The sequence below is a fragment of the Talaromyces amestolkiae genome (genome assembly GCF_001896365.1).
Source record: "Talaromyces amestolkiae strain CIB chromosome Unknown scaffold17.1, whole genome shotgun sequence".
Classification (NCBI taxonomy): Eukaryota; Fungi; Ascomycota; class Eurotiomycetes; order Eurotiales; family Trichocomaceae; genus Talaromyces; species Talaromyces amestolkiae.
In genome coordinates, this window is record NW_024468053.1 from 4,683 (window position 1) to 30,667 (window position 25,985).

Below are 25,985 nucleotides of genomic sequence, written 5' to 3' on the forward strand. Positions count from 1 at the left end.
CTTTAGTAAGGAAGTTTAAAGTAATAAAAATCTTATTTTATTTAATAATAATCCTTTTATTATTATTAGAAAGTTAAATTTATAATTTTACTAGGAAAACTTTAAGCATTCTTTTTTCTTTTAAAAATAATTTAACTTTCCTTGTCTTAACTTCTTTAAGAGTTACGTTGTTATTATATCTTGATTTATATATATCTATAATTTATACTTTAAATTTTTTAATTCTTACTAGAATAGAAGTAATATCTTAGTTATTAGTAGTTGTAGTATTACTAGATAACTAGAATAGAGTTGCTGTATTAATTACTTATAGTTAAACTAGAATAGTAAGAGTATAAAATATTATACTTTTTTATTAGAATTTCTTTTTTGTAATAAAGATCTTAAATTATTATAAATTAAAGATTTATAATTATCTAGATTAAAGTAAACTCATCACTTAATAATAATTAGGTAGTATTCTATTTAGAAAAGGGTAGTATATCTAAATAATAATAAGATAGCTTTAGTTAATTAGATCTATAAATAATAGTATATCTAAGATTAAATAGTTAATTTAAGATAATAGGCTAGGACTAAATATATAGTAAAAGAGTATTCTTTATATATTTTATTATTAGTATAGCTATTAGAGTAAAGTTCTTATTAGGGCTCTATTAGCTCTATTCTTAGTGAATATACCTAATATATCTGTTTATTACTAAACGGCTCTATTAGCTTTGTTACTCTAATCCTAGCGGTTATAAATAATCCTTTATTCCTTCTTGCATTAGCTTCCGTGCATGGGGGCCTAATTCATTGGCTGTGACTTCTTGCTTTCTCTGACACAGCCATGCCAGAAGCTCCTCGGAGCGATGGTAGTAGTGTACTTATTAAAAAACAACATGTACTGCAATCCAGCAGCACCACATCACCACTGATGGTGATTGAAGGGGACCATGAAAAGGAGAATTAAGATAGTAATATCTTTAGCGAACTAAGCATCCCTAAGTTACTATAAAAAAAATCGATACTGAACTTGATAGTGTGAAGGACGTTAAGCTATACACCATGTTTGGAGCGCTGAAGACGAAGTTGCTCCAGAACACCATACCGGTGCTTCGAAGTATTCTATTCATCAGGAACCGGTAGATTTGCAAAGCGCTGATTGGGTGAGAGTGCTAACTAATTAGATCAAAACAAGTTTTAGTAAAGGGGGTTTGAATTTTCCAAAATTAGAACAATTCCTGATCCTATAGAGTTAGTTTCCCATGAATCGGTAGCAGAAGACATGGCTGGTTTTATAATTAAGGGTAACCGTTGGTTCCTTTCCCTCTAGTCAAAGTCAGGAAGGGTTAAAAGAGTGGGAAAGAAAGAATCATGACGGCCACAAAAGCTCCCGACGAGCTATTTCCTATCACAACTTTCATTTCAGAACTACCGCCCAATCTCATTCCGCAGTCTTCCGAAAATTGCCCAGCAAGTGGACAGCTAATCATTGTAGGCGACGTACATGGGATGAGAAAGTCCCTGGAGGCACTCTTAGACAAAGTCGGCTTCGACAAACGCAAAGGGGATCATCTGATAATAGCCGGCGACCTAGTTAATAAAGGACCCGATGGTCCTGGTGTTATTGATCTGGCTATCAAGCTTGGTGCCAGTGCAGTGAGAGGCAACCACGAAAACGCAGTTCTAAATGCGGCCAAGGAGATCAACACCACAAGGGATAGTCTATCATACTCCGGAGGCTTGAGTGGCAGTCCCGCCATACCTGAGAACCCTCAATCCGACCTGCCTGAGAATATTGTCCGGGGGCTTGATATTCCTGATCAAGGCGCATCTGCTACAACTGATATTAGTATAAGAAATGGCGCGATAACAACGCACGATACGGCATTGAAGCTTTCTGCACGCCATCTTCACTGGCTTGCTGCTTTACCTTTGATCTTGTGCGTCAAGCTACCCTATAATTTAACATCCTCCCTCGGCGACAATCTAGTTGTTGTACATGCAGGCCTCGTTCCGAGAATCCCACTGGAAGAGCAGGAATCACACGCTATAATGCATATGCGGGGCCTTGTCCGTGCAGTGGACAATGAAGACGAATTCATACCGGCTGAAGCTCCTGGAGAAGAAGGCTGGATTGCGGAATGGGACCGGTGGCAAGACGAGAGAACATCGAACACTACGGTGATATTCGGGCACGATGCTAAGCGTCGCTTGCAGCTGGGAAGGTATACGATTGGACTTGATTCAGCGTGTTTGTACGGTCGTAGGTTAAGCGCAGTTGTAATTGCGGCTTTTGACGCAAAACTTAAGCATCATATCATTCAAGTCGAATGTGCCGATACGCCTGTGGTTGTATAATTGATAGGAGGAATGTTGTTGAGGGTACGTTAGTTGGTTTCTCTTTAGGCGGGGCTGACCCATCGTCATAGCAGATCATCATGTATCCTTAATTATTTCTTTTTATTTATATAAAACCGCTCCTCCCCCGAGTACTTCCATCTAGCAATAACTATCGCCAAGCTCCATCTAAGACTCCAATGACCTTGCGTATTCTCCTATTTGTCCCATACAGCCGAGGCTGAGCCTTGAAGAAAAACGAGACAGTTGAGCGCCGTGAAATTCTCTACTGGTAGTATGGTTTAATGGGCTCAGGATTAGGATTGTTAAGGATCGATAATTCGCCAGGGAACAAGTAATACGTCGGTAAGTAATCAGGGACAAATCCACCGGGGGAGGGCAGATGCGTGATACCTACCTTCCTCGTAGTATTGCATGTAAAGTACTACGTATATGCGTGGAACTACTACTACTACATACAAGTTTTATAGGTCTATTGGGTTTAGATACTTTCAATCTAAGTGTACGTTTCCTTCATTTCTTGTGCCGATTTTCTATTGATATTGCTCTTGCTTTTTAGTTACATGATTCCACGTCTGGGCAAGACCCCGAGACGAAGGAACACCGAGATGCAAACTCCGCCGATAGAACATATGCGCTTGAAAGCCGCTAGTAAATTATGCGTTGACTAGTTGGACCTGGAGAGGATGTAAATATAGGCAAATTGTTTCATCTCCTCGATGTTATCCGCCTTCACTACTTTTTCATCATTGTAAAGTACCCAGGCCGATTCGTCGCTATGAGGGATTTTCTTTTTCAAGAAGGCAACGTAATGTCTGTTTGAAGTTAGCATTCCATTGTCAGGTTACCCGGTTAGCAAGGACTTACCCAGCATGCAGTGAACCGCCTTTGTGACAAACCAGCGACTGGAGCTTGTATTTTGCAGGCAAATCTGTTTCGCCGGGTATTTCCCGCTGCGCAGTTGACCCAGTCTCTTGGGCAGTGGACATCTCGTTATCGTCGTCAGAACCTTCAGGATGGCTAAATACCCAATCCAGCGCCCTATTAACATCTCCACCTGTCGCTGATAGCGCTCTTGAGGCCTGCTTAGCATCAATGCCCATCTCTCCAAGTTGCTGAATCTTTTCAACATCTTGTTCCGAAGGGGTTACACCACTGTTCACTGATACGGGCTTATCAATATCAGGATCATCTAGATGAGCCAAAAGCCAGTTCATTGCACTCTCGAGATCGGAATTGCCAGTTGCATACAATGCATTTTCACATCGTACCTGGGAGAATCCCATGCTTGCTAGCTGTTGAACTAGTTCGGTATTAGCAGAGAACGCCGGGGTACCAGTAGCGGCATCTTCCGGTAAAAATTCTTCTGTGGGCAGGGGACCAGAAGACAAGTAAGCACCCATATCCATGTCATCATCGTTGATTTCCACTGGGATGTTGAGTTTGGTAGGTACCCAGTTGATTAATTCAAATCGACGGGCATTTATGACCAGATGCTGTGGTAGCGACTTGAAAAGCGACCGTTTGCGAAAACCTTTGTTACTCCCGCAGCCTGGGCACTTCAATTCCACCGCCTCATCACCAGTGAAGATATCAAGACACTCCTTCATGGTTACTGACTCGTATCTGGCTGTCTTTTCCAAGCCGTTTTCCGACGCGAGTGGACGGGCAGGTACCTGGACTGAGATGTTGTCCTGCTCGTCATACTTGTATCGGACTTTACCACAATCTAGGCATTGAAGGCGCTGTTCAAGAACGAAACGGAAACTGTCGACAGGATTGGCCGAACTTTCGGTACGATTCGACAAAGTGATAAGTTTGAAAAGATGTAGCAGCAACTCAAAAGCGTCTTGCTGTCTCATGGTCGAGAATTCCTCATGGCCGCGGCCAATGAGATGTTTGAACATGGCAGGCGCCAACCCTCTTTGATGTGGTACTTCCACCGATTCAGGTTGGACCGATATCTCAGAGTCAGGTTTCGAATATCTTCCAGACAAGAGACCGTCGGCCAGCTTCCTTAATTGAGTTTCGAGATCCTCTGCGGGGTTATTGACCTGAGGAGGATCCTCATTGGGACGAAAATATCGTTGCTGAAATTCAGGCAGTGCGAATAGACATTGAACGATACTAGCAAGGTAACAGCTATTCCCTAAATTTTTTAGGCCCGTAAAGCCAGGGCCAAAGACTGGTTGTAGGACAGAGCCATCATCAGTTGTCATTGCAAATTCCCACTTCAGATTTTGCTCAACCTGGAGTTCCATTAGACTTTTCTCCGTCTTCTCACTTTCTGCAATGTTGATGCCCCAATGCGCTAGATGTGCGGCCAGGTTAGGGTCTAACCTCTCCTCATTGCACTTGTAACAGTATATGTCGGCAGAACCTTCTGGTGTTATAGAGCCAAGCTTGACAGCAACACCATGAGATGACGAATCTGCATGGGCTAAGGCATGTGAATTACCGCCAACACCTCCAAACTGGCTCCTACCGCAGCCGACATTGCCGCATTCCAAGCACAGCCATAGATTCTCTTTCAGCTCACACGAGGAGCATTGTTTCAAATCTAAAATCACATTAGAACTGGGCAATGTGTGGTTTTGGCACTAGTTTCCTTACCACTCCCGTTGACATTTCCGCTGTCTTGCTGGACCAAGCATAGGGTGTGCTCGCAGGGAATGAATTCTTGTTCCCACGCTTTAACCTCTTCTCTTTTCGAGAAAGACAGAGCTTTCATGACTCCATCCACTACGGCGGATAACCTATCATCCAAATCGCCAGTATTCTCTTCCTGACACTCGTAACAGATAACGGTTGTTGCTGTATCGTAACGGTCTTCTTCCGTCTCGGCTAATATAGCAAGCTTAGAAATCTTCTGGGGTGGCTCATCCCTCTATAAAGATAATACCGTGTTAGCTGAGCAGATCTCTCGAGGTTTGCAAATCTTCGTGTCAACCCACCTGTACCTTTTTTTTGGTCCGCCTGATATTGAGAGCCAACACGTGCCCTGTACGTGTATGGTGCAGTTGTGAGTGATTCCTTTCACCAGTACATCCGCCGTTGAAGCAATGGAGGCAGACACTCAAGCCGGATGGATCGTCCTGGTTGCTGTCAGCTACTCAGTCACATGACAATTTTGTGACAGGCTAGGTCCCTTACTATCGAATCGAAACACTGAGTGCAATCTTCTCTGTACACGGGCTGCGTCGAGTTTGGAGGTCGCACGTCTTAGGGGGAAACGGGAGTACGTTAGTATCGCGTAGTCACGAAGCTGGGCCGAGGACGGATGTACCTGCATCTTTGAAATGACGGCAACCCGCCATGCTGGAGATGGGTGGGAAAGATAACAGATAACAGAATGAAACTGTTTCGCAATGAGCAAAGCACAAAGAGTCGACGGCGGCTAGTGGTGATGGTGAGAGGATGATGGATAGATAGACAATAGTTGGAAGAAGGAGCTCTCGATGACATCAAAAAAGGTTACTCACACTATAGTGCCTTCCGTGTTTGTTTAGTGCGGGGTGCTGGCCCTCTTCCCAAGGCACCAAGGCATCCAGGCCATCGATTAGTCGCGCCAAAACGCGCCACACGCGTCGTACCTTTTTCCCATTTCCATCTACTCGACCTAACCCATTACTGTCCCAACGGTGAAAGAGACAATCTTGGGAAAGTCGAGCTGCTTCAGACTACTTGTGTGCTAACAAGTCTTTGGCAGTCATACATCTTGGCCATCACCCGCGTGCTGTGGTCTGAACGAATCTATCAGTAACCATGGCTACTGACCCAGCAACGTTGATCTCGGTGGGATCCCTGAGGCAAGTTGTCGCCTATCGAGTTTCTTTCTGCCCTTTCCTAATAGATTCACTTAGTGCGATCTTCGATGAATCGAGAACAGCCCCAAGCGAGCCCATCGTCCAATGTGTGCAAATCAAACCACTCGCTCCTCAGCCGAACGGTCAAGAGCGATACCGAGCGGTTTTCAGTGACATTTCTAATTATGTGCAAACTATGATCGCTACTCGTAAGTCTTTGGGATGGTCGGTTGACACTGATCGTATCTAATGAGATCCCTTATAGAAGCGAATCACCTCGTCAAAGATGGAATTCTTAGAAAAGGTTGCCTCGTACGACTAAAGTCTTTTCAGTCAAATTCTATCAAAGGCAAGAAGTATGGCTCACATTTGAATCCTGACCCCGAATCTAGTAAATTAATATGGCAGTACTGATCGTGATTTCAAGAATCCTCATCATACTCGATCTCGAAGTCCTACAACACCTCGGCGAATACGAGAAAATCGGGGATCCCAAACCACTTGAAGGCAAGTCAGAAGATGAGGAGAAAGCCACACCAACAATGATGTCTAGCAATGGGGTATACGGTACAAAAGTACCGACCGGACACGTCGCTCACAACATACGCCAGACATCCTCTTCTGGCCACGCAACTATTTACCCTATTGAGGCTATATCTCCATACTCTCACAAGTGGACGATAAAGGCACGCTGCACGAGCAAGTCGGCTATCAAGACATGGCATCGCAGCAACTCGGAAGGCAAACTCTTCAGCGTGAATCTATTGGACGATAGTGGCGAGATTAAGGCGACTGGTTTCAACGATCAGTGTGACTCACTCTATGATCTATTCCAAGAGGGCTCAGTTTATTACATCTCAAGCCCATGTCGAGTCCAGATTGCAAAGAAGCAATTTTCAAATTTGAACAATGACTACGAGCTCACGTTTGAGCGAGACACTATTGTTGAAAAGGTAGCTTGCTGTTCACTCTTTTTTGGGCGAGAAATTTAACTCATGTGAATCTTTACAGGCTGAAGACCAGGACAGTGTTCCTCAAGTCCGATTCAATTTCACTACCATTGGTGACCTTCAGTCAGTGGAGAAAGACACAACGATTGATGTCATTGGTGTTTTGAAAGAAGTCGGACAGACCTCACAGATAACTTCTAAAACGACGAACAAACCTTACGACAAACGGGACCTGACTCTTGTCGACAATACCGGATTCTCTGTTCGACTGACAGTCTGGGGCAATCTAGCCACAAATTTCAACACTTTACCTGAATCAGTAGTTGCTTTTAAGGGCGTGAAGGTGTCCGACTTTGGGGGTAGAAGCCTGAGTTTGCTCAGTTCCGGCACCTTCACCGTCGATCCCGACATTGAAGAGGCCCACAGACTCAAGGGCTGGTATGATGCACAGGGAAGGTCTGACACTTTTGCATCCCATGCTTCCATGTCAGATGGGGCCACTTCTGGCAGCGGGAAGCTCGACCAGTACAAGACGATCGCCCAGATCCGCGAAGAGCAGTTGGGAATGTCAGAAGCCGCCGACTTTTTCTCTCTGAAAGCCACCATCATTTACATCAAACAAGACAATGTGAGCTACCCGGCATGCCCTTCACAGGATTGCAACAAGAAAGTTAGCGAACTTGACCCTGGTCAATGGCGTTGTGAGCGATGCGACAAGACTTATCCCAAACCAGAGTATCGCTACATCATGCTTATCAATGTTAGCGATCATACTGGTCAATTATGGCTAAACTGTTTCGATGAAGTTGGAAGACTTATCATGGGCACAACGGCGGACGATTTGGTTAGTATGGAAGCCGAAAACAAGTATGAAGCTAGCGAGCTCTTCCAGGAGGCCAATTGTCAGACATGGAGCTTCCGCTGCAAAGCGAAAATGGATCATTACGGCGAACAGCAGAGGTATGTTCAAGACTCTAAGATTCTTTTCCATGCCCGGCACCCGGTTCTCTCAGCAGAGTAACGTTCTAATTATTGATTGTTACAGGATTCGATATCAGATATCCTCGGCCAAGCCGATCAATTACTCCGAAGAAGCTACAAGATTGGCGAACCTCATCCAATCATATAGTCTTGTATGAGGATGTCTCGTTGGATACGTGTGTTTGTTGCTTGATCGATGTTGCTCTCCCTGTGCTGCCAATGATGTGTTATCAAATAATGACTGGAGGGTTAAATGAAGTAAATGAATTGATTGATGAAGCCGATGTGTATCAGAAATCTCTCGTAACTACTTGTTGCGTGCTTATACATAGCGTACACATATTACAGCGGAATTCCGTGAGATGTGGGACCACCTCAGTCAGTGTGGGGGAGAAATTAATAATACCTAACTAGCGAACCTTCCCATTACGTATTCGAACATATATACTCTCATACTTTACCTTAAATTGGCTCTGCTGTTCGCTTCTGACTAGCATACATACACCGCAGTCACAAACCATGGCGTCGATGAAAGCAATAGGTTTGTCTTGCTGTTTCCTCACCGAGGAAGACTGATATCTCACCATGTCTTCGGGTAGGCATCAAGGATGGCAAAGGGCCGGCAGAGGCTATGTTCATGGACACAATCAGCCGCCCCGTCGCAACCGGTAACCAGGCCTTGGTTAAAATAAAGGCATTTGGACTCAATCGAATGGATTTGCTGCAGAGGGACGGCAAATATCCAGTTCCACCGCAAGCTCCCAGCACAATGGGCGTGGAATTTTCCGGGGTCATTGAGGAGCTTCCAGATTCACAAAGTGGTTTCAAAGTTGGCGATGAGGTTTTCGGCCTCGCATATGGAGGTAAGACTACTAGCACGAGCATCAGTAATCCGATTTTGGGAATAGCTCTTAACGGTCAGTCAATGCCCAGGTGCCTATGCGGAGTATGTATCCGTATCTACACGAATGCTTATCCACAAGCCATCTGGAATCTCGTGGGAGGAGGCTGCGGGTATACCAGAGGCAAGGCTGAATACCTCTTTTCCCCAAGAGTACTCACCAACTAACACATGACTGTCAGACATGGATCACTGCAACACAAGCTTTGAACTTGATAGGAGAATTCAAAACAGGTCAATCGGTTCTATGGCATGCTGGCGCTTCTTCCGTATCCATTTCTGGCATTCAACTCTCAAAAGCCCTCGGCGCCACAAAGATTTTTGTCACGGCAGGGTCTCAGGAGAAGATCGACTTTTGCGTCAACGAGCTAGGCGCCACTGCGGGATTCAACTACAACACCCAGGATTGGGCCAAGGGTGTTTTAGAAGCTACTGATGGCAAGGGTGTTGATCTGATTGTTGACTTCATTGGAGCAAATTACTTTGCTTCGAACTTGACCGCTGCTGCACGAGACGGTCGTATCGTCGTGCTAGGTTGTATGAGCGGCGTTGAGCTACCTGCAGGTGTCAACATGGGTCCTATCTTGATCAAACGACTAAGAATCGAAGGCAGCACTTTGCGAAGCCGCGATGAAGGATACCAGGAGAAGCTTCGAAATCTTCTAGTAGAGAATGCTATGCCAAAGTTTGAGGACGGCACTTTCAAGGTCTTCATCACCAAAGTATTGCCATTCGATCAGATCGTTCAAGCACACAAATTGCTGGAAAGCAATCAAACAAAGGGCAAGATCATTTGCACAGTACCGTGATCAAATTGAGTGGGAGATATCTGATTATGATCATGTCTTGTTTGATATATATTCTGGCGATATTCCTTATCGATAAGGGGTGGAGTCTTGGCGGTCAAGAGTGGCAGAAATCATTTAAGCTTAGTTTTTGAGAAAAAATGAAAAAAATAAAAGTTACCCACTTGAGGTTCAACATACCAGGCGGCTGAGAATTGGAGTTGCTTGATTATCTCATCATATTTACAATGGCGAAAAGAACAGTCGCCGAAGAAAATGAACCGTCCCGGAAGAAATTGAAAACAAAGACTGTCAACGATGAAAATTATGCCGAAGACAAGACCGGTACACACGAGAAGAAGAAAAAGAAAGATAAGGGCAGTAAGAGTTCGTCCGGATCTGATACACCCAGTGCAAAAACTCCTCAGTCGGAAATAGATGATTTCATGAAAATCAACACGATAGAGATCTCGGATCCACTGAATAGGGAAAACCCCCCAGCGCCAATTCTCTCCTTCGTTCAACTTCCCGAACACGATCACATTTTATACGAACCGCTCAAGACCTTTTCGGCACCGACCTCTGTGCAGTCTGCCACATGGCCATTGCTGTTTTCTGGGAGAGATGTCATTGGTATCGCGGAGACAGGCAGTGGAAAAACCCTGGCTTTTGGTCTCCCATGCCTGAAGAACATGGTGGATTCCAAGAAGAAACTCAAGCCTTCTCATCCAAGGGCGGTGATTTTGACACCTACCAGAGAGCTTGCCATGCAGATTTACGAACAATTGGAGGGGTATGCTCCTCGTGTCTCCGTCAGAGTTACATGCATTTTCGGAGGAGTCAGAAAAGACGAACAGCGGGAAGCGTTAAAAGACACTGCCATCGTTGTCGCCACGCCGGGTCGATTGAAGGATCTTGAATCGGAAGGCGCAATCAATCTGTCTAAAGTGAAGTACCTTGTCCTTGATGAAGCAGATAGGATGTTAGACAAGGGGTTCGAGCAAGATATCAAAGATATCGTTGCCCCAATGCCCGTCTCTAGACGACAGACTGCCATGTTCACAGCTACATGGCCCGTCGCTGTTAGAAACCTTGCCAATAGCTTCACTCAAGATCCAGTCATGGTCACCGTTGGCGGGAAACCATCCGAAGATCCTCGTGCAAACACTCGCATCAAACAGGTTGTCGAAGTATTGGATGGGAGGGACAAGGAAAACAGACTCACTCAAATTCTTGCAAAGCTCACGAAGGAATCTCCTCAAGGCAAGATCCTGGTCTTCTGTCTATATAAGAAAGAAGCTATGCGCATTGAACGACTTATCCAGTCGAGGGGATATGCTGTCGCCGGAATCCACGGTGACCTCAGTCAAAGCGAAAGATTCAAGAGTCTTGCGTCTTTCAAGTCAGGTGCCGTTACCATTCTTGTTGCTACAGACGTGGCCGCTAGAGGCCTTGATATCCCAGCGGTGAAGACCGTGGTTAACGTCACCTTTCCCTTGACAATAGAAGATTACGTGCACCGCATAGGACGGTTAGTGACATTACTTATATATGCAATCTTGGTGTATAAAGCTAATTCTTTTTGCAGAACTGGTCGAGCTGGAGCCGATGGCGATGCTATAACCCTTTTCACAGAGAACGACAAGGCGCATTCAGGGGCGTAAGTGATTTCCCTTCCTGCAAACTCTGACAACATGAACATTAATAAATTATCAATTTAGGTTGATCAATGTTTTGAAAGCCGCGAAACAAAATGTTCCCGATTCTCTCTTCAAATTTGGCACCACTGTTAAGAAGAAGCAACACGATGCCTACGGTGCCTTTTTCAAAGACGTGGACGTGACTAAATCGGCGACGAAGATCACATTTGACGATTAGAGGGCTTATGATGAGATCTCTTTGCATCTCTAGAATTCATTCTTTCTTATGTACAACAAGCTCAGTGTCTGCCACGGACATGTTTTCTATACTGGTCCAATATGTAGTCGCGTTCTAGAAATAGACTATTTCCCAGATTTAGCATTTTTTTCTATTGCACTTTAGTTTGTTTGGGCGGATAGACTCACATTATCAATCCATAAATCGCGGCAAACCCAAGCTTACCCAATATGCCGTAGAGACCGTCACCTAAAGGCCGGTAGCCAAGCAGTTGACGACTAACTGCAAGGGCAAGCACGCCCAGTGTCTGAACATTGGGGCTAAAATCGGTGACTTTGAGCCCAGAACCATTTTGTCGCAGGTAACCTCGTATGTATGAAAGACTCCAGACTGTTCTCACAGACATGTTGATGATGTTTGCGAGCACCAACCCAAAGGCGCCGAGTTCTGCAACGGTGAGAAGCAGGTAGGATGCCAACCCGAAACACAACGTAAAAACAGTCATCCAGGCAGCTTGCCTTCGCATATCTGCAGGGCTGACAGCAGCAGAAACGAATGCTTCCGTGATACCATTGAATGCAAGGAATGGGATATAACAGCAGTAAGCCGATAGCAACCCTTGCACCTTCTCCGACATCCAACGTGATCCCATGAGAGTTTTGAGGCCAATCGGGACAACATCTGGACCGATACCCACGGCTAGCAACGCTAAAATTGCGTATGCTCGCAGAATATCAGTCAAATGGGATCTTGCGGCTTCAATCTGAGCCCTATGTTTCCTTTCATCTTTATCTGCTGTATTCAGCTGCTTTGACCACAAGTTTCTACTACTCTCTTCAATGGGTTGAAAGACCATGCGCGCAACGAGACCGCCATAATTCGATGCAAATGAATATATGCCTTGATCTTCCAACGTCGAGAAAGTGGCAAGAATCATGGAATCCCCTTGCGTGAGAAAGTGCTTCACAATCAACTGAAGGTACAGATTGACACCCAACCACAATAAAGTGCGCGAGAACCTATTCGCAATGTATTTCGTAGCATTTCTGTATTCTGCTTAGCAAAATATACTCCCAAAACTTCCAAACCTTCGAGGCGGTTGAAGATCTTACCTGGACTGGATTGACGTGAGCCAAAATGAGTAGTTATGCTTTGCTGACTTTGCCAGCATATGCCAGCTGTATACACAGATCAAAGCAGCAGCGTATGCGAGATATCCCATGGCGAAGGGCAAAACACCTGCATGCCATTCGCCTCTTGCCGCCCATATAGAAATAGCACAGGTAGCTATACTCCTTGCAAAAGCCGCGGTGGTCTCCACGATTGCCCGTTCCTTGTAGAGCATTCGCTGCTGAACCACTGCAAAGAATGGTTCGGTAGCTAGCTCTGCCATACAGGCCAGGGCGACTATGCGTAAGCTTTCTCGGAAATAAGGCGTCGATAGAACTTCTCCCGTCGCCCATGACTGATAGAAGCAAGCCAGGAGTCCGGATAGGGGCAGACCAATGGCTATCGCAATGTACGACATATTGACCACTGTCTGTGACGATGCAGAGTCATCTTTGACAATTTTCGAGTCCGCCTTATTAGTCGTGTCGGGTTTGTGCGTGTTCTCCTTATCAGCACTTTCAAACTCATTTGATATGGGTTCTCTTTGGATTGCGATTCGTACACACTCCCTTGAAAAGTATAGTACTGTGATGTAATATAGTTCTAAATGGGTAGCAACACCAACAATCTCTGGAGACAAGTGGCGCAACACCAACTGATTCGAGGCAAATGTGAGAAACCGCGACACGACTTGTATCAAGATCAGAAAACTCGTGCCATACGCCAGGGACGCGCGTGGTGCCTTTGGCGGTTGCTGGCTACTCTCACTCATTGTAATGGTATCAATTGTTAATGATTGATTTCGGCACCGCCAATACTCCGTTATTCCATATTGGATACTTTCCTTTCTTGTAGTTTGGATCGTTTTTCTCCTGTGTACAGGAATTGAGTTTGTATGGACGAAATTCTTTGATAAGGAAGTTGATTGAAGCTTAGTTGGCCGGAATGGTTCACTCCCGAGGCCACCATTTCCGCAACTGGCCGCAAATGAGCATGCGTCCTGTATATGAAAATTTCCCAACGCCGGTGCATAGTTACGGATATAAGATTTCAATTTAGTAATGAGTAATCTTGAATTATTGTATCCACGGTCTACATGGAATAGTAGATATACTGTATACTCTGAGTCCTTATGCAAGAAAAAAGCCATGACTCGTTTGGACTTCGCCCAATAAGCTCACACAGCAGCAATGAAACCGTTCGATTGCTGTACCGTTATTGATGTCGCCACTATGTTCCCTGTCTGTACATGAAGCTGATCCGAAATGTGGAATAAGACTTTCCTCAAACAACAACACAATCATTGCTCTAAAAGTCGTACAAATACAAATCCGGCCAGTGTGCAAGTGTCCCAGATATCATCCTGTTCACTGGCGTGAGACACTCCAAAATATATATCTTAGAACGGAGGTAGGTAGAAAGGATAGCCGCCGTTCTTGGCCCTGAAGACGCTGAGAAGGAAGCTGTACATGCCGAGCAGTATAACGCCCCAAATAATAACAGCCAATTGCTGAGTCTTAGCATCGGCCATGCGTGGAACTCTCAAGGCTAATGCAATGACTGCAAAGGAAAGTATGCCATCTGAACAAGTGTTAGAATTGCGACGTAGTTACTGCATGAAAAGGCACTTACACATTGCAGCCACAATCTGGGTTTCCATGCCAAACTGGTTTGAGAATCCGCCGGCAAAGTAGGAAATTCCACCTCTTCCGTCTCCCGCAACATATGGAACCTTGCGGATGTGGTTGAACATATGTCCGCTAGTAAATAGAAGGATAGCAATCAAGCTGATGGCCGCCCATATATTCCTGTTCTGGATAATAGGAATCACGTAAGGCGATGTTACTGTGAAAAGAGTAATTGCGCCAAGCAGAAGGGTGACTGCGGACGCAAGTCGCATGTAGTTGATGGGACGCACCAATTGCGGTTTCGGGCCTTCGGGGAGATGACGGGTGATCCAGACGTAGGCTTGTTCAGCGGTAGTCGGGCTATGACGAAGACATCAGCAAAGAGCCAAAGAAGATTCTGTGCATGAAGATTTACCCAAACAAGTCGAATCTTTGAGGTGCTCCATCGGCCGTTGCGCCAGGTCCCACTGTTGGGGGGAATAATAGTACCACGGGGGCAGTTTGTAACATTAGCTGTAGATGGTGAGCCACTTGTCAATGCAAGTCCAAAGACAATACTGTTCACAAACCTGTCTAAAGGTTTCCTTCCCATTGCTGAAGTCTAGTGTGCCAAAGATCAAGTCGACATCACCGGCTTGGCCCTTGTTCCAGCTTTTTGCAATGAGATCCCACTCCGGTTGGAATTCTCGGCAGAGGGCACAGCCGAAGCGCGCATCTGTAGCTGTGAGCATAACGGCGACATGATAGTCTCGGGGCGCCGATGTGAGGTCATTGTATGTCGAATCATCCAAGTCGATTGGAGTTGATCGGGAGAGGGACTGGAAGCGAGCTAGCTTGTCACTTTTGGTTGTTGCTGCCGACAGGGCAACTCCTGTGGTGCACAGTAGTGCAGTGAAGTAGGAAAGCAGCCTCATGGTGATAGTTGCCTGGACACAAGCAGGAAGTCCGACAGGGAGAGGAAGACAAATAGTGACAAGCGGTCGAGATGGTGAGGTGTCCAATACTCAGTCGGAGTACGTAACCGCTAAGCCAAGAGGAGTAAGGCTTACTTAGTATGCTCCGCGGCTCGACGCGTCTTAATTGATTGTTGCTCAGTCAACATCTCACTGCCATGAACAATTGATAAATATCAACCTCTCAAAATGGTCGCTTATTGTGAGGAGGATACGTGTTCCGTGCGGGAAGTAGGTTTATTCAATGTCGCTCGGATCACGATTGACTAGACTGACGATCGCATGTAGTATGAACAATCCCTCAAATCAGCGCAGCTCGAGATCGCATACGAGAAAAGCCTCGCACAGCTGGATTCTCTAATAGCCTATGAAGAGACTAGAATCTCGCGCGTGGACTATATCATTCTCGACGCTGACTACGAGGTGCTACATGCGAAATGCGCACGATCCGAGTATGACATCGAGCAGCTACTCCAAGCCGAGACAACACTGAAGCAACAACTTCTACGCGCACAAGAGGATTTGGCAAACTTGCAATTTTCTACGCGCTCTGATTCGCGTGCGATGCAGGATCTAAAGGTAAGTTCGGTCGATCTTCCCCCAGCAAAATAGTTCTCTGACTGTTGATTCAGAATGATCTCGTATCAATTAAGCTTAGGGTCTCCGACTATGAACAGATCTCCATCGATAACTTATCCCTTACGAAAGAAATCGCACACTTGAAACTGGAATTAGAGCACCTCCAAAACCAGAACAGATCTCACCAAAATCTCATCGCAGAAAAGTCTGCGTTAGAAAGGCAGCTCAATTCTCTAGAAGTTCAAATGGAAGAGGAAAGGCGGGCGTTTGAGCGAAATAAAAATACGGAAACCAAGAACCAAAATGCAGAAGCGCAACAACAACTGAAGAAATTGCAAGAGGAAATCAAGAAAGAAGTTGACGAAAAACGCCGAATGGAACAGGAAATTAATGAACGGTCAGCCGCATGGGAGCAACAGAAGAAATCCTTGGAAGAACGACTTGATAAGCTTAGGAAGCAGCTACGAGTGACAAAGGAGAAATTGAAGGAACACCAGAACGATACTCTTCTATCTCACGAGCCCCAGCAAATTGAGCGGCCTCGTCAAAGCATCGCTAGTGACAGGAGCGCGTCACTGGGTCATTCTGGTGGCACTTTTGATCCATCCATGACAATCGCAACACCGGGTGCCGTCAAGGTCAAGACAAATTTTCAGCCAAGACCCTCTGCCGCCTTGGGAGAAAAGTCGTCATTCTCAATCACACCTTACCTTAAGCGCAACAGGAATGCCGAGGACTCTTCAAGCAGTTCTGACGATGATCTGCGACCACAAGCAGATTTGCACAATGCCGACAAGCGGGCTAAAGCGTCACCTAAAAGCAGTAAGGCAGGACGTCCTAAGGCGATTCCGCCATCTAACCATGATAACGGCGCTGAAAACGAGGATGGTGGTGATGACCATAGAATCGTAAAGGCCGATGGACACGGCATATCAATCGCAGAAGATTCTATACTCTCGCGACGGCATGACGAGATGCCACCAATGCTTGGGGGCATGTCAAAGAGAGGGCTCTCCTTAGGAGGAAAGCAAGTCCCTCGAAAACGAAAAGTCCTAGGTGGGCAGCGCGATATCACCTTGTTTGACGAAGAGGAAGAACAATTTGAAAGGCCAAAGAGGGTAGAGAAGTCAATCCCCAGCCTAAAGCCAAGTGCCAAACGCCCACAAGCCCTAGGAGTCGCCCGCCTTGCATTTGGGGAGTCGTCGTCGTTTTCTCCGCTAAAGCGTGATAAGAGATTAATATAGTGTAACAATACCAATACCTTGAATATAGCAAAGTCGCCGTGCAGTTGATATTCTAACCGTAGTAATAACAAGTAAATCTTTGCGCGTGATGAGTATGGTGTACTTATTTAGTTAGTTACTGTAGTTAGCCTGCGGAGAGCACAGAGTGTCTCCGCAGCCAAGCTACCGTTCAGCTTTCTCCGCAACATTCTTTTTCGCTGTAAATAAGATACTATGATGAATAACTTATATCAATCTTCTTTCTCAAGCGCACACATGATTTCAAAGCGACCCACGGTCCTGTCAGTATGGCAGGCAATTCTGTCCTGTCGTCGGTGCAACGCTCAATTCCTTTCGACAGACCTGAAACGATTCTCTTCGTCCAAACGATGGCAGTCACGCCAGCGCAGTGATATGTTCACCAGAGAGGCCGTGGTTAGGGGCCTTAAAAGCAGAGCAGCTTTCAAGCTTTTGCAGGTAGAAATTTCTGGATCGTGCTTCTTTCACATTCACAAAGTGTTGCTAATCTGGTCATCCCAACAGATCGACGAACAATATCGGATATTTCGGAGTGGCCAAACAGTCGTTGATCTCGTTAGTCTTTCTTGAGATAATATATAATAGTCATTGGTTATTGTCGTCTTGATTTTGACAATTGTCTAAGGGATATGCACCGGGTTCATGGTCTCAGGTAAGACCCGACGAACACATGCAGTCGTTACTCTTCCAAGGCCATTACTGACTGACTGTACCACTTAAGGTCGCCGTGACGCGAACAAAACCCAACGGCCGAGTCCTAGGCGTCGATATTATCCCCGCCCAGCCTCCGAAAGGCGTATCTACTATTCAGGGAAACTTCCTTTCACCAGACATCCAGGAGTATGTCTTGGAATTTGTGCGAGATCCCAATCGCGGTCGACTACGATTACCTACTCCACCAGCGGATGAAGCTGGACATATCACAGCAGATGATGATACTACCGTCTTACAATCATTGAACGAGAGTTCTACTACCACAATCGACATGTGCAAGGAGGAAAATGGAAAACAAAAAGAACGAACTGTCGACGTTGTTCTAAGCGACATGTCTGCACCCTGGGCTCAAGTTAAAGGATTCTCAAATAGGAGCCTTAGTAACCCTTATCGCAGGATGATGAATACCAGTGGAATAAGTTTTCGGGATCACGCTGGAAGTATGGTAAGTGTTGAGATTCTTCTATATTTGAGATGGCTATAAAAGACTAAATGTGATTATACTAGGATTTGTGCCGAGCGGCGCTGCAGTTCAGCTTCAATGTCCTTAAGTCTGGGGGACACTTCGTCTGCAAATTCTACCAGGGACCCGAAGATAAAGTTTTCGAAAAGCAGCTCAAAGTGTTGTTCGAGAGGGTGCATAGGTTGAAGCCCGAATCGTCTCGAAGTGTATGACAAAGTTCGCCCCGCCATTGCAACAAAATGGCGTCTTTGTATTCGCTGACAATAATTTATAGGAGTCACGGGAGGCATTTTTTGTTGCTATGGCTAGAAAGCCAAATGCCGCAAGATCAGACGTGCTCGATATCGAAGATTGAATCAAATCTCCTTCCTCGGAAAGTTGAGGATTCCAGATTTGGTGGAGCGGTTTAATCTTCAATAAGTCCCTCGGAGTCGTCATCCCATTCGATCCTGGCGACATTCTCCTCAGCTTTTCGCTGTACCTGTGAAGACGTCAGCACCGATACAAAAGCAATCATCAAGAATATTACCTCTCTCAGGCCGCTCAATTCCTCGACATAGTCTTTGTCGTTGATTGCTTTCTGCACAAAGTCCCAGCCATCTTTCCTATACGCGTCCACAACTCTGTCCGAGCATGCACTACAGCAATCATAGCTCTTGCCGGTGATTGGAATATTGGAGAATGTGGAGAGAAAGCCCCTGATTTGGTGTGGAACAAGGCCGAGAGGATGATCTCCTCGTTCAGTATTCTGGATGATTGGCGCAGGAGCGGCCGCCCCGTCAGGATGTTGCAAAATGGACACGAAGAGCTCTACAAGAAGTGCGGATGCAATCGCAGAGACGCCTGGTCGGGTAACTGTGCATTGCTGATCAAGCGTCTGGTCTTTCATGGACTGGGGGCACCTATCAGCTACGTTGGGAAATGAAAGGGTAGTAGACTTACATCTATCGGTGCAACCACATCGTTGCAGAAGTAACATCCAAGCTCCGCTTCACCAGCCGATTGGGGCTTCACTCCGTGTCTCATTGCGACAAACGTGTCAAAGCCCAAGGCCGCGTTCATCACGATTTTTCCCAGAGACTTTCCAATAACTGTCGGCAACCAACGAGACTCCCGGCTGTCCATGAGGAGGAAGATGGCATCGTGTTCCTCGATCAATTTGCGAAGGAGTTCGAATTCTTTAGCAGCCTGAGTAACGTCGGTAACAGGATGGCCAGGCATCAAGACGGAAAATATGTGACCTTCCGATACAACTCCTGGATATATCTCTTTCAAGGCTGCTGCGGCTCTTGTGGCTTTCTTTGCCCCACCATTTAGGCAATCACTGAAATTAAATAACGGTTGTCTCACCGGGTTGGAAAAGGACACCAATCCATTATCCACAAAAGTAATCTTCCGTACACCCCAACCCTGTGGTAGTCTTAGCAAGGTTTATGATGCTTTTTAGGCATAGCCCACGAGGGAAAGGGCACTTACCATCAAATTGCGTGCAACGTAGCTACCCAGAGTTCCAGCTCCAAGTAAGAGACAGCTCGTTGCTTTAACTTTGTCGAGGTCGAGGCCAGGGCTGATCCTCCATTTGATCAGTTTCAAATTCAGATCTACTGCTTGATCGGCCAATCTTCAGGAAACGGTGGTCATGTTAGCCACTTCGCATGCACACGCGTACCGCGTAGGGTAGAAACCTCGGCTCACCTGCGAGGGTCCATGTATGCTGTAAGGTCAGAGATCCGTCCAGCAAGTTTCCCTGCGCTATTCCTCTCCCAACCGGTAATCTTCGGCATCTCGCTAGACGCCAGGTTTTTGGCAGTTTTAGCATCTAGGGTGGTATCTAATTGTAGTGTAACTACTATACTCCGTCCAAGTTCCCGCTTGGTTGGAACGTCTCGATAAAATAGAATCTGGGCTTTCTGAAGACCCCAGCGGCGTTGTAAAAGCACCAGAAGGTTGCGCAGCATCCAACCCGGAGCGTTGGGATAATTAGACGGGTCGGCGAAAGCAAAGTATTGATCTTGAGATTCCGAGCCATCGAAAAAGCCATTCTCATAGTCCGCTAATGGCGAAATTTTCCAATTTGGAGTATCGGTGCTGCCAGATCCCTTTCCCTTACGAGCTAGGAAGAATCCATGCTGTCGTACATCAGTATTGGTCTTCCAGGTCTGAACTATATCAACAAGAGCCGAGCTTTCAGCTTCGGAGAGATTCCTAGAGCCAGGAATTGACAGGCTGGAAGCTTGATCACTTGAGCTGGTTCCGGACACGGGAATCCAGTGTGGTTGAGAGGTGATTGCAGGAAATGCGAACCAGTATTGAAACTTATATTTCTTCAGGTCCGCGAATGAAAGAATCAAAAATGACGACAATATCGACGGATTTGATAGTATCGAACTATCTCCTATGGCATCCCAGATCTACATTGATGGTCAGTGGTGTTTTTAAGATTTCGAAAAGACAGGGCGTGGAACTCTTACGGTTCTCCCAGCTTGTTGAAGCATTTGTATCTTATCTGCATTTTTATACTCTTCAACGGTGTTGAAGTTCTTGATTGTGCCCTCGGCTTTGTAGTAGCCAGGTGGGACGCTTCAAAAGAATTAATGGTTTAGCTCTTGATTCACTGTCAACATCCGTTTGCGTTTGTGAACTTACTGGTCGCTGTTGAGCGCGTTCCCTAAAATCTGCATTCGACATGATGCAGCAGGGGCGTCTGTTGTGCGAATTTCATAGAGCCCTTGTACTCTCCTGGCGGAATCATCTAGCTTGTCATGGTTGATCTTCTGCGATGCAAGCGAAGTATAGAATGGGAGTTCGATATCCGAAACGAAAGGAGTGTACTGCATCTTTGCAGTATGTGAAAGATCTTCAGTGGATATCTCAGATGGAAAGTTCTTCAATCTTCAGTCAAGGGTAGGAGTTCTCGGAGCAAGAATAAATGGATGAGGAAGGTAGGCACCGGCAGCAGAGGAAGTCACGAGTCCAGCTTAGCAGGTGACCTTGCACGTGCAGACTCGAAAGAAGATTCTGCCAGTACACAGATAATGTTTAGAAACACCTTTCCGGAAATCACTACAGGCTTGTCGGGTGAGAAGTCACTGATCAAATGTTCAACAGCTCATGAAACTATGACATACCTCGTCAGTCGGTGTTTGTTGATGGTGGGGTACCTAAGCTTAACGCCGATACGCCTTTCTACTTTTCTTCCAGACCGAAATAAAATATTATTCGACACACGGCTTACACTCACGCGATCAACTCACGACGACCATGCTGATCGGTATATGCGGCGGTAGGTGGTGGACTAACCTAATCTACCCAAGCTGTCTTGTTCTTGCACGTACATGCTAACTCCGTCAAGGCATATGCGCCGGGAAGCATGCCATCGCCGAGTATCTTATCCGCGAGCAAGGGTTTGAGCTACTGCAGTTAGCAACTAAGAATCCGTTGCACATATCGAATGAATCGAAAGACCCTGTGCGCTTGGAAGACTCCGAGAGGGAGGGGTTGCCGAGTCGTAAAGACGAGACAGTTTTCGAGACCGTGGATTCGTTGCTTGAGTTCGTCACGAAACAATGGACAGGTCGCTGGGTGACAACAGATATCTGGGATCACACAACCTTGGATAGACTCCTACAAAGGCCATTCTTCTTGCTTGTGAGCGTAGATGCGCCGGTCAGCCTGAGATGGCAACGATTTCGAGACAGGTGGGTTGGGAACAACCACCGGCAATAGGAGGCTATGCCCGTCTCACAGATTTTACAGGTGTACGCCCCAGAAAATAAGTCCACCGGATCTTGAAGAATTCGTCCTGTGGAACGATAAGCATTTATATGATAGGGAAATCGGCCGAGCTTATCTCACAGACAGAGCGCAGGTCCGCTTGTTCAACGCTTCGTCATCATTAGTAGAGCTACACGCAGCTTTGGAAAAATTGGATTTATCGAACGACGAACGATTGCGGCCGACATGGGATCAGTACTTCATGCAACTGGCATCACTTGCCGCACAAAGAAGCAATTGTATGAAGCGACGAGTGGGATGTGTCATTGTTCGAGACCGTCGCGTTATCAGCACTGGATACAATGGAACCCCACGCAACATAACGAATTGCAACGAAGGAGGATGTAGGTAGCTTCCCATGATCTATCGGATTGTCACGGTTTCTAACTTTACAGGCCCTCGATGCAACCGCGGTGAGGGTGGAGGCGCCGGCCTATCGACATGTCTGTGTATCCACGCCGAGGAAAACGCCCTGCTAGAGGCCGGCAGGGAAAGAATCAGAGAAGGTGCAATATTATATTGTGATACGTGCGATTTCTGGAATATTTCACAGGATATCGTGTCCCAGGCTAACTATCTAGATAGGTGTCCCTGTCTGACTTGCACTGTCAAAATAGCGCAAGTCGGCATCTCCGAAGTCGTGTACTCGAAGAGCTACAACATGGACAATGAGGTAGGTATTCTTGGATTCTCGCTAACGGCTCTCCATGCTCATTAATTTACATAGAGCGCGGCGATCCTCAAAGCTGCTGGGGTCCAACTCCGCCAATTTTCTACGGTAGGGCTCCAGAAAGAGGTTTTGTGAATATTACTGACATTGAACAGCCCCCGAATGGGCTAACATACCTTCAAAACCCTGAGCAATCTGAAACAATGCCTATTTTGTAAGCATATCGACGGCTGTGATTCGTAGTGTTGCGCCAACGGTGCCATTCGGAAGGGGTGAGATTATAAAGCTCTCTTTTGAATAACTTTTGAATAAGGCGAATCAAGTCACGAGCATCATGCAACCCTCCCTCGAGTTGATTTCGTTCTTAATGAACCAGCGTAGAAGACTATCCTGTCAACGCGTTCGTTTTGGTAAATGAAGATGCCCCTCTCTGATAGGCGGCATGCTTCCGGAGAATGTGGTGGGTCTCCATAAAATATTCACTGAATTCTCAAACAAAGCAAGATTTTGTATGTTCTTTTGATGTCCAGTCAATTCATTGGAGAAGCTTCGAGATTCTGCAACTCAACAGAGATTGACTACCGTACTCAGGCTCTCGTGTGCTTGTCGAGCGTTTCAACCAAAGACTTTCCGACTTCGGCATTCCCCTCAATCAAAATTTGTAGCGGGAGGACAAAATCTGTATGACTCACCCAGTTATGAGGCCTGCTCTCCGTATTAATATGAGCTCTTGCTCGATATACAGAATTGACTCATCCCAGAAGTTCAAACAATTAGATTTGAAAAGGCTCGATAGTCATGCCTTCTGTACACCTGTTGGACTATGTGGCAGGGAACGTCAGGTCCTTGGTGAACGCAATCAACAAAGTCGGCTATGATGTGGAATGGGTCAAATCCCCAGCAGAAGTTCGCAATGCAGAGGTGAGCACTATACCTGGGTCAATTGAACCAAGCACGATCGATACTTACCGAACATGTAGACATTGATCTTACCCGGAGTGGGACATTTCGGCCATTGTCTTTCTCAACTCTCGGCTGGTGGCTTTTTAGAACCCATCAAAGAGCACATCGAGTCTGGTAAACGTTTCATGGGTATTTGTGTTGGTTTGCAGGTCTTGTTTGAAGGATCAGAAGAAGATCTTCAGACCCCTGGCTTAGGCGTGATCCCCTCCCGCCTACGCAAGTTTGACGATTCAAGAAAAAGTGTGCCACATATTGGATGGAACTCTGCCAAAACAAGCCACAATGAGGATTCCCAATCCTCTAGTATTTACGGATTGCGTGAAGAAAGCAAATACTACTACGTCCATTCCTATGCAGCGCCTTATGAACCCGGTGTTCTAGAGAAGCAGGGCTGGTCAATAGCCACTGCTCATTACGGAGAAGAAGAATTCATTGGAGCTATAGCACGTGGTAATGTGTTTGCGACACAGTTCCATCCCGAGAAGAGTGGACAAGCTGGATTGCGCACTCTCCGTGCGTTCTTGGACGGACAGCTTTCAGAGAAACAGGAAACTTCTTTGCCCCCGAGCGAAGGAAGAGATGGATTGACTAGAAGAGTTATTGCTTGTCTCGATGTACGCACAAACGATCAAGGCGATCTGGTCGTCACGAAAGGAGACCAGTATGACGTCCGGGAAAAGAGTGCCTCTGGTAGCCAAGTCAGGAACCTGGGAAAACCAGTCGATATGGCCAAGAAGTACTACGAGCAAGGAGCAGATGAAGTCACATTTCTCAACATAACATCTTTCCGCAATTGTCCTCTGCAAGATTTACCGATGCTGGAAATTCTACGGCGTACATCAGAGACGGTGTTTGTGCCGCTGACAATTGGAGGCGGTATTCGAGAAATGACAGACACCGATGGCACCCAGATATCGGCCCTGGACGTTGCGAAGATGTACTTCCAGTCCGGTGCTGATAAGGTAAGTATAGGCTCTGATGCCGTGATCGCCGCCGAAGAGTATTATCAGAATGGGAAGCAACTATCGGGAAAAACCGCCATTGAACAGATCTCCAAGGCATATGGAAACCAAGCTGTGGTTGTTAGTGTCGACCCCAAACGGGTCTACGTGAGTGGCTCGGAGGCAACAACCCACCACACCATCAAGACGGCATTCCCAAATGCAAATGGACAAGACACATGTTGGTACCAATGCACTATCAAGGGCGGCAGAGAGATGCGCGACATTGATGTTCGACAACTCGTGCAAGCCGTCGAAGCCATGGGTGCTGGCGAAATTCTCTTGAACTGCATCGACAAAGATGGAAGCAATAGCGGCTTTGACCATGAACTGATTCAAGACGTCAAAGATGCTATCAAGATTCCAGTTATTGCTTCTAGCGGAGCTGGAAAGCCAGCGCACTTCGAGGATGTCTTTGCGAAGACCACGACTGATGCAGCGCTAGGGGCCGGAATGGTGAGTTCTATGTCTAAACTTCCTATCGACTGCTCAAGAGACGATTCTGACATGCATCACAGTTCCACCGAGGAGAGTTCACGGTCGATGATGTCAAGAACTATTTAGTGGAGAAAGGATTTTTGGTCCGAAGGCCAGAAAATGAGTGATCCACGCACGTTATGGGAGTTTGAGATTATAGTTAGATCAGTTAAAAGTGTAACAATCAAGACAGAGCCATCGAAGAATGAGATAATCCCGACACCGGCCCTAATCACACACTAGGCCTGATGCGGAACAACCACGTGACAACCGCTCGAACTTAAACGTCGTCGCTCACTCGACTTCTTTTCTGTTCGATTTCCCATCATCATCAAAACCACCATCCTAACCCCTCTCTTTCTCCTCACTACACAGCCCCGCTAATATACGCTTCTTTGCACTTCAATTACTTTCACTCTCGCGATTACCTCGCTGATCATCTGTGGAAGCCCGATAGCTCGCTCGACCTCGTCGCAATCTGCGCACAATTCGCCACCTTGCTCTTCTGCCTCTCTCTTGCCTCTCTTCTGCCCTCCTTCGCAATTACATTTCGTTCCAGTATTGTTGACTTGACTAGTCACTGTTCAAAGCTGTTTCGGATGGAGTGAGTTCGCTGGACCTAGACGTTTCACTGAAGAGATTCAGGCTCTGTGGAGGGCTGAGTGTTGTTTGTACACAGGAATTCTACACCCTTTAATGTAATCCAGTTTCTGTTTTCTTGATCTCATACCACATACAAACAGA

General features: G+C 46.2%; 9 protein-coding genes across 9 annotated transcripts; 5 read left to right on the forward strand and 4 right to left on the reverse strand.

Moving 5' to 3' along the window:
* Positions 1–1,359: 1,359 nt before the first annotated feature.
* BHQ10_007804 (uncharacterized protein) lies at positions 1,360–2,346 on the forward strand (the record flags this gene model as incomplete). Its single annotated transcript, XM_040880540.1, has 1 exon — positions 1,360–2,346. One exon carries the CDS (start codon positions 1,360–1,362, stop codon positions 2,344–2,346), a length of 987 nt encoding a protein of 328 aa, XP_040736307.1.
* A 667-nt stretch (positions 2,347–3,013) lies between these two features.
* On the reverse strand, positions 3,014–5,638 carry BHQ10_007805 (uncharacterized protein; the record flags this gene model as incomplete). The annotated part of the gene is made up of 5 exons (XM_040880541.1): positions 3,014–3,161; positions 3,214–4,906; positions 4,960–5,233; positions 5,301–5,441; positions 5,537–5,638. The coding sequence occupies 5 exons, from the start codon at positions 5,636–5,638 to the stop codon at positions 3,014–3,016; spliced, it is 2,358 nt and encodes a 785-aa protein (XP_040736308.1).
* A 473-nt stretch (positions 5,639–6,111) lies between these two features.
* BHQ10_007806 (uncharacterized protein) lies at positions 6,112–9,793 on the forward strand (the record flags this gene model as incomplete). Its single annotated transcript, XM_040880542.1, has 8 exons — positions 6,112–6,361; positions 6,418–6,508; positions 6,580–7,105; positions 7,164–8,062; positions 8,578–8,624; positions 8,683–8,946; positions 9,017–9,097; positions 9,204–9,793. 8 exons carry the CDS (start codon positions 6,112–6,114, stop codon positions 9,791–9,793), a joined length of 2,748 nt encoding a protein of 915 aa, XP_040736309.1.
* A 224-nt stretch (positions 9,794–10,017) lies between these two features.
* On the forward strand, positions 10,018–11,647 carry BHQ10_007807 (uncharacterized protein; the record flags this gene model as incomplete). Its single annotated transcript, XM_040880543.1, has 3 exons — positions 10,018–11,300; positions 11,358–11,429; positions 11,491–11,647. 3 exons carry the CDS (start codon positions 10,018–10,020, stop codon positions 11,645–11,647), a joined length of 1,512 nt encoding a protein of 503 aa, XP_040736310.1.
* A 184-nt stretch (positions 11,648–11,831) lies between these two features.
* On the reverse strand, positions 11,832–13,529 carry BHQ10_007808 (uncharacterized protein; the record flags this gene model as incomplete). Its single annotated transcript, XM_040880544.1, has 2 exons — positions 11,832–12,693; positions 12,760–13,529. The coding sequence occupies 2 exons, from the start codon at positions 13,527–13,529 to the stop codon at positions 11,832–11,834; spliced, it is 1,632 nt and encodes a 543-aa protein (XP_040736311.1).
* Positions 13,530–14,156: 627 nt separating this feature from the next.
* On the reverse strand, positions 14,157–15,299 carry BHQ10_007809 (uncharacterized protein; the record flags this gene model as incomplete). Its single annotated transcript, XM_040880545.1, has 4 exons — positions 14,157–14,338; positions 14,390–14,745; positions 14,801–14,898; positions 14,955–15,299. The coding sequence occupies 4 exons, from the start codon at positions 15,297–15,299 to the stop codon at positions 14,157–14,159; spliced, it is 981 nt and encodes a 326-aa protein (XP_040736312.1).
* A 228-nt stretch (positions 15,300–15,527) lies between these two features.
* On the forward strand, positions 15,528–18,711 carry BHQ10_007810 (uncharacterized protein; the record flags this gene model as incomplete). Its single annotated transcript, XM_040880547.1, has 6 exons — positions 15,528–15,569; positions 15,627–15,917; positions 15,971–17,092; positions 17,901–18,338; positions 18,401–18,562; positions 18,631–18,711. 6 exons carry the CDS (start codon positions 15,528–15,530, stop codon positions 18,709–18,711), a joined length of 2,136 nt encoding a protein of 711 aa, XP_040736313.1.
* A 51-nt stretch (positions 18,712–18,762) lies between these two features.
* On the reverse strand, positions 18,763–21,193 carry BHQ10_007811 (uncharacterized protein; the record flags this gene model as incomplete). The annotated part of the gene is made up of 7 exons (XM_040880548.1): positions 18,763–18,837; positions 18,886–19,248; positions 19,299–19,766; positions 19,833–19,977; positions 20,052–20,767; positions 20,828–20,936; positions 21,003–21,193. The coding sequence occupies 7 exons, from the start codon at positions 21,191–21,193 to the stop codon at positions 18,763–18,765; spliced, it is 2,067 nt and encodes a 688-aa protein (XP_040736314.1).
* Positions 21,194–21,617: 424 nt separating this feature from the next.
* On the forward strand, positions 21,618–25,369 carry BHQ10_007812 (uncharacterized protein; the record flags this gene model as incomplete). Its single annotated transcript, XM_040880549.1, has 10 exons — positions 21,618–21,639; positions 21,709–22,054; positions 22,113–22,474; positions 22,526–22,636; positions 22,748–22,803; positions 22,858–22,908; positions 22,956–23,014; positions 23,643–23,721; positions 23,781–25,220; positions 25,283–25,369. 10 exons carry the CDS (start codon positions 21,618–21,620, stop codon positions 25,367–25,369), a joined length of 2,613 nt encoding a protein of 870 aa, XP_040736315.1.
* Positions 25,370–25,985: the final 616 nt, after the last annotated feature.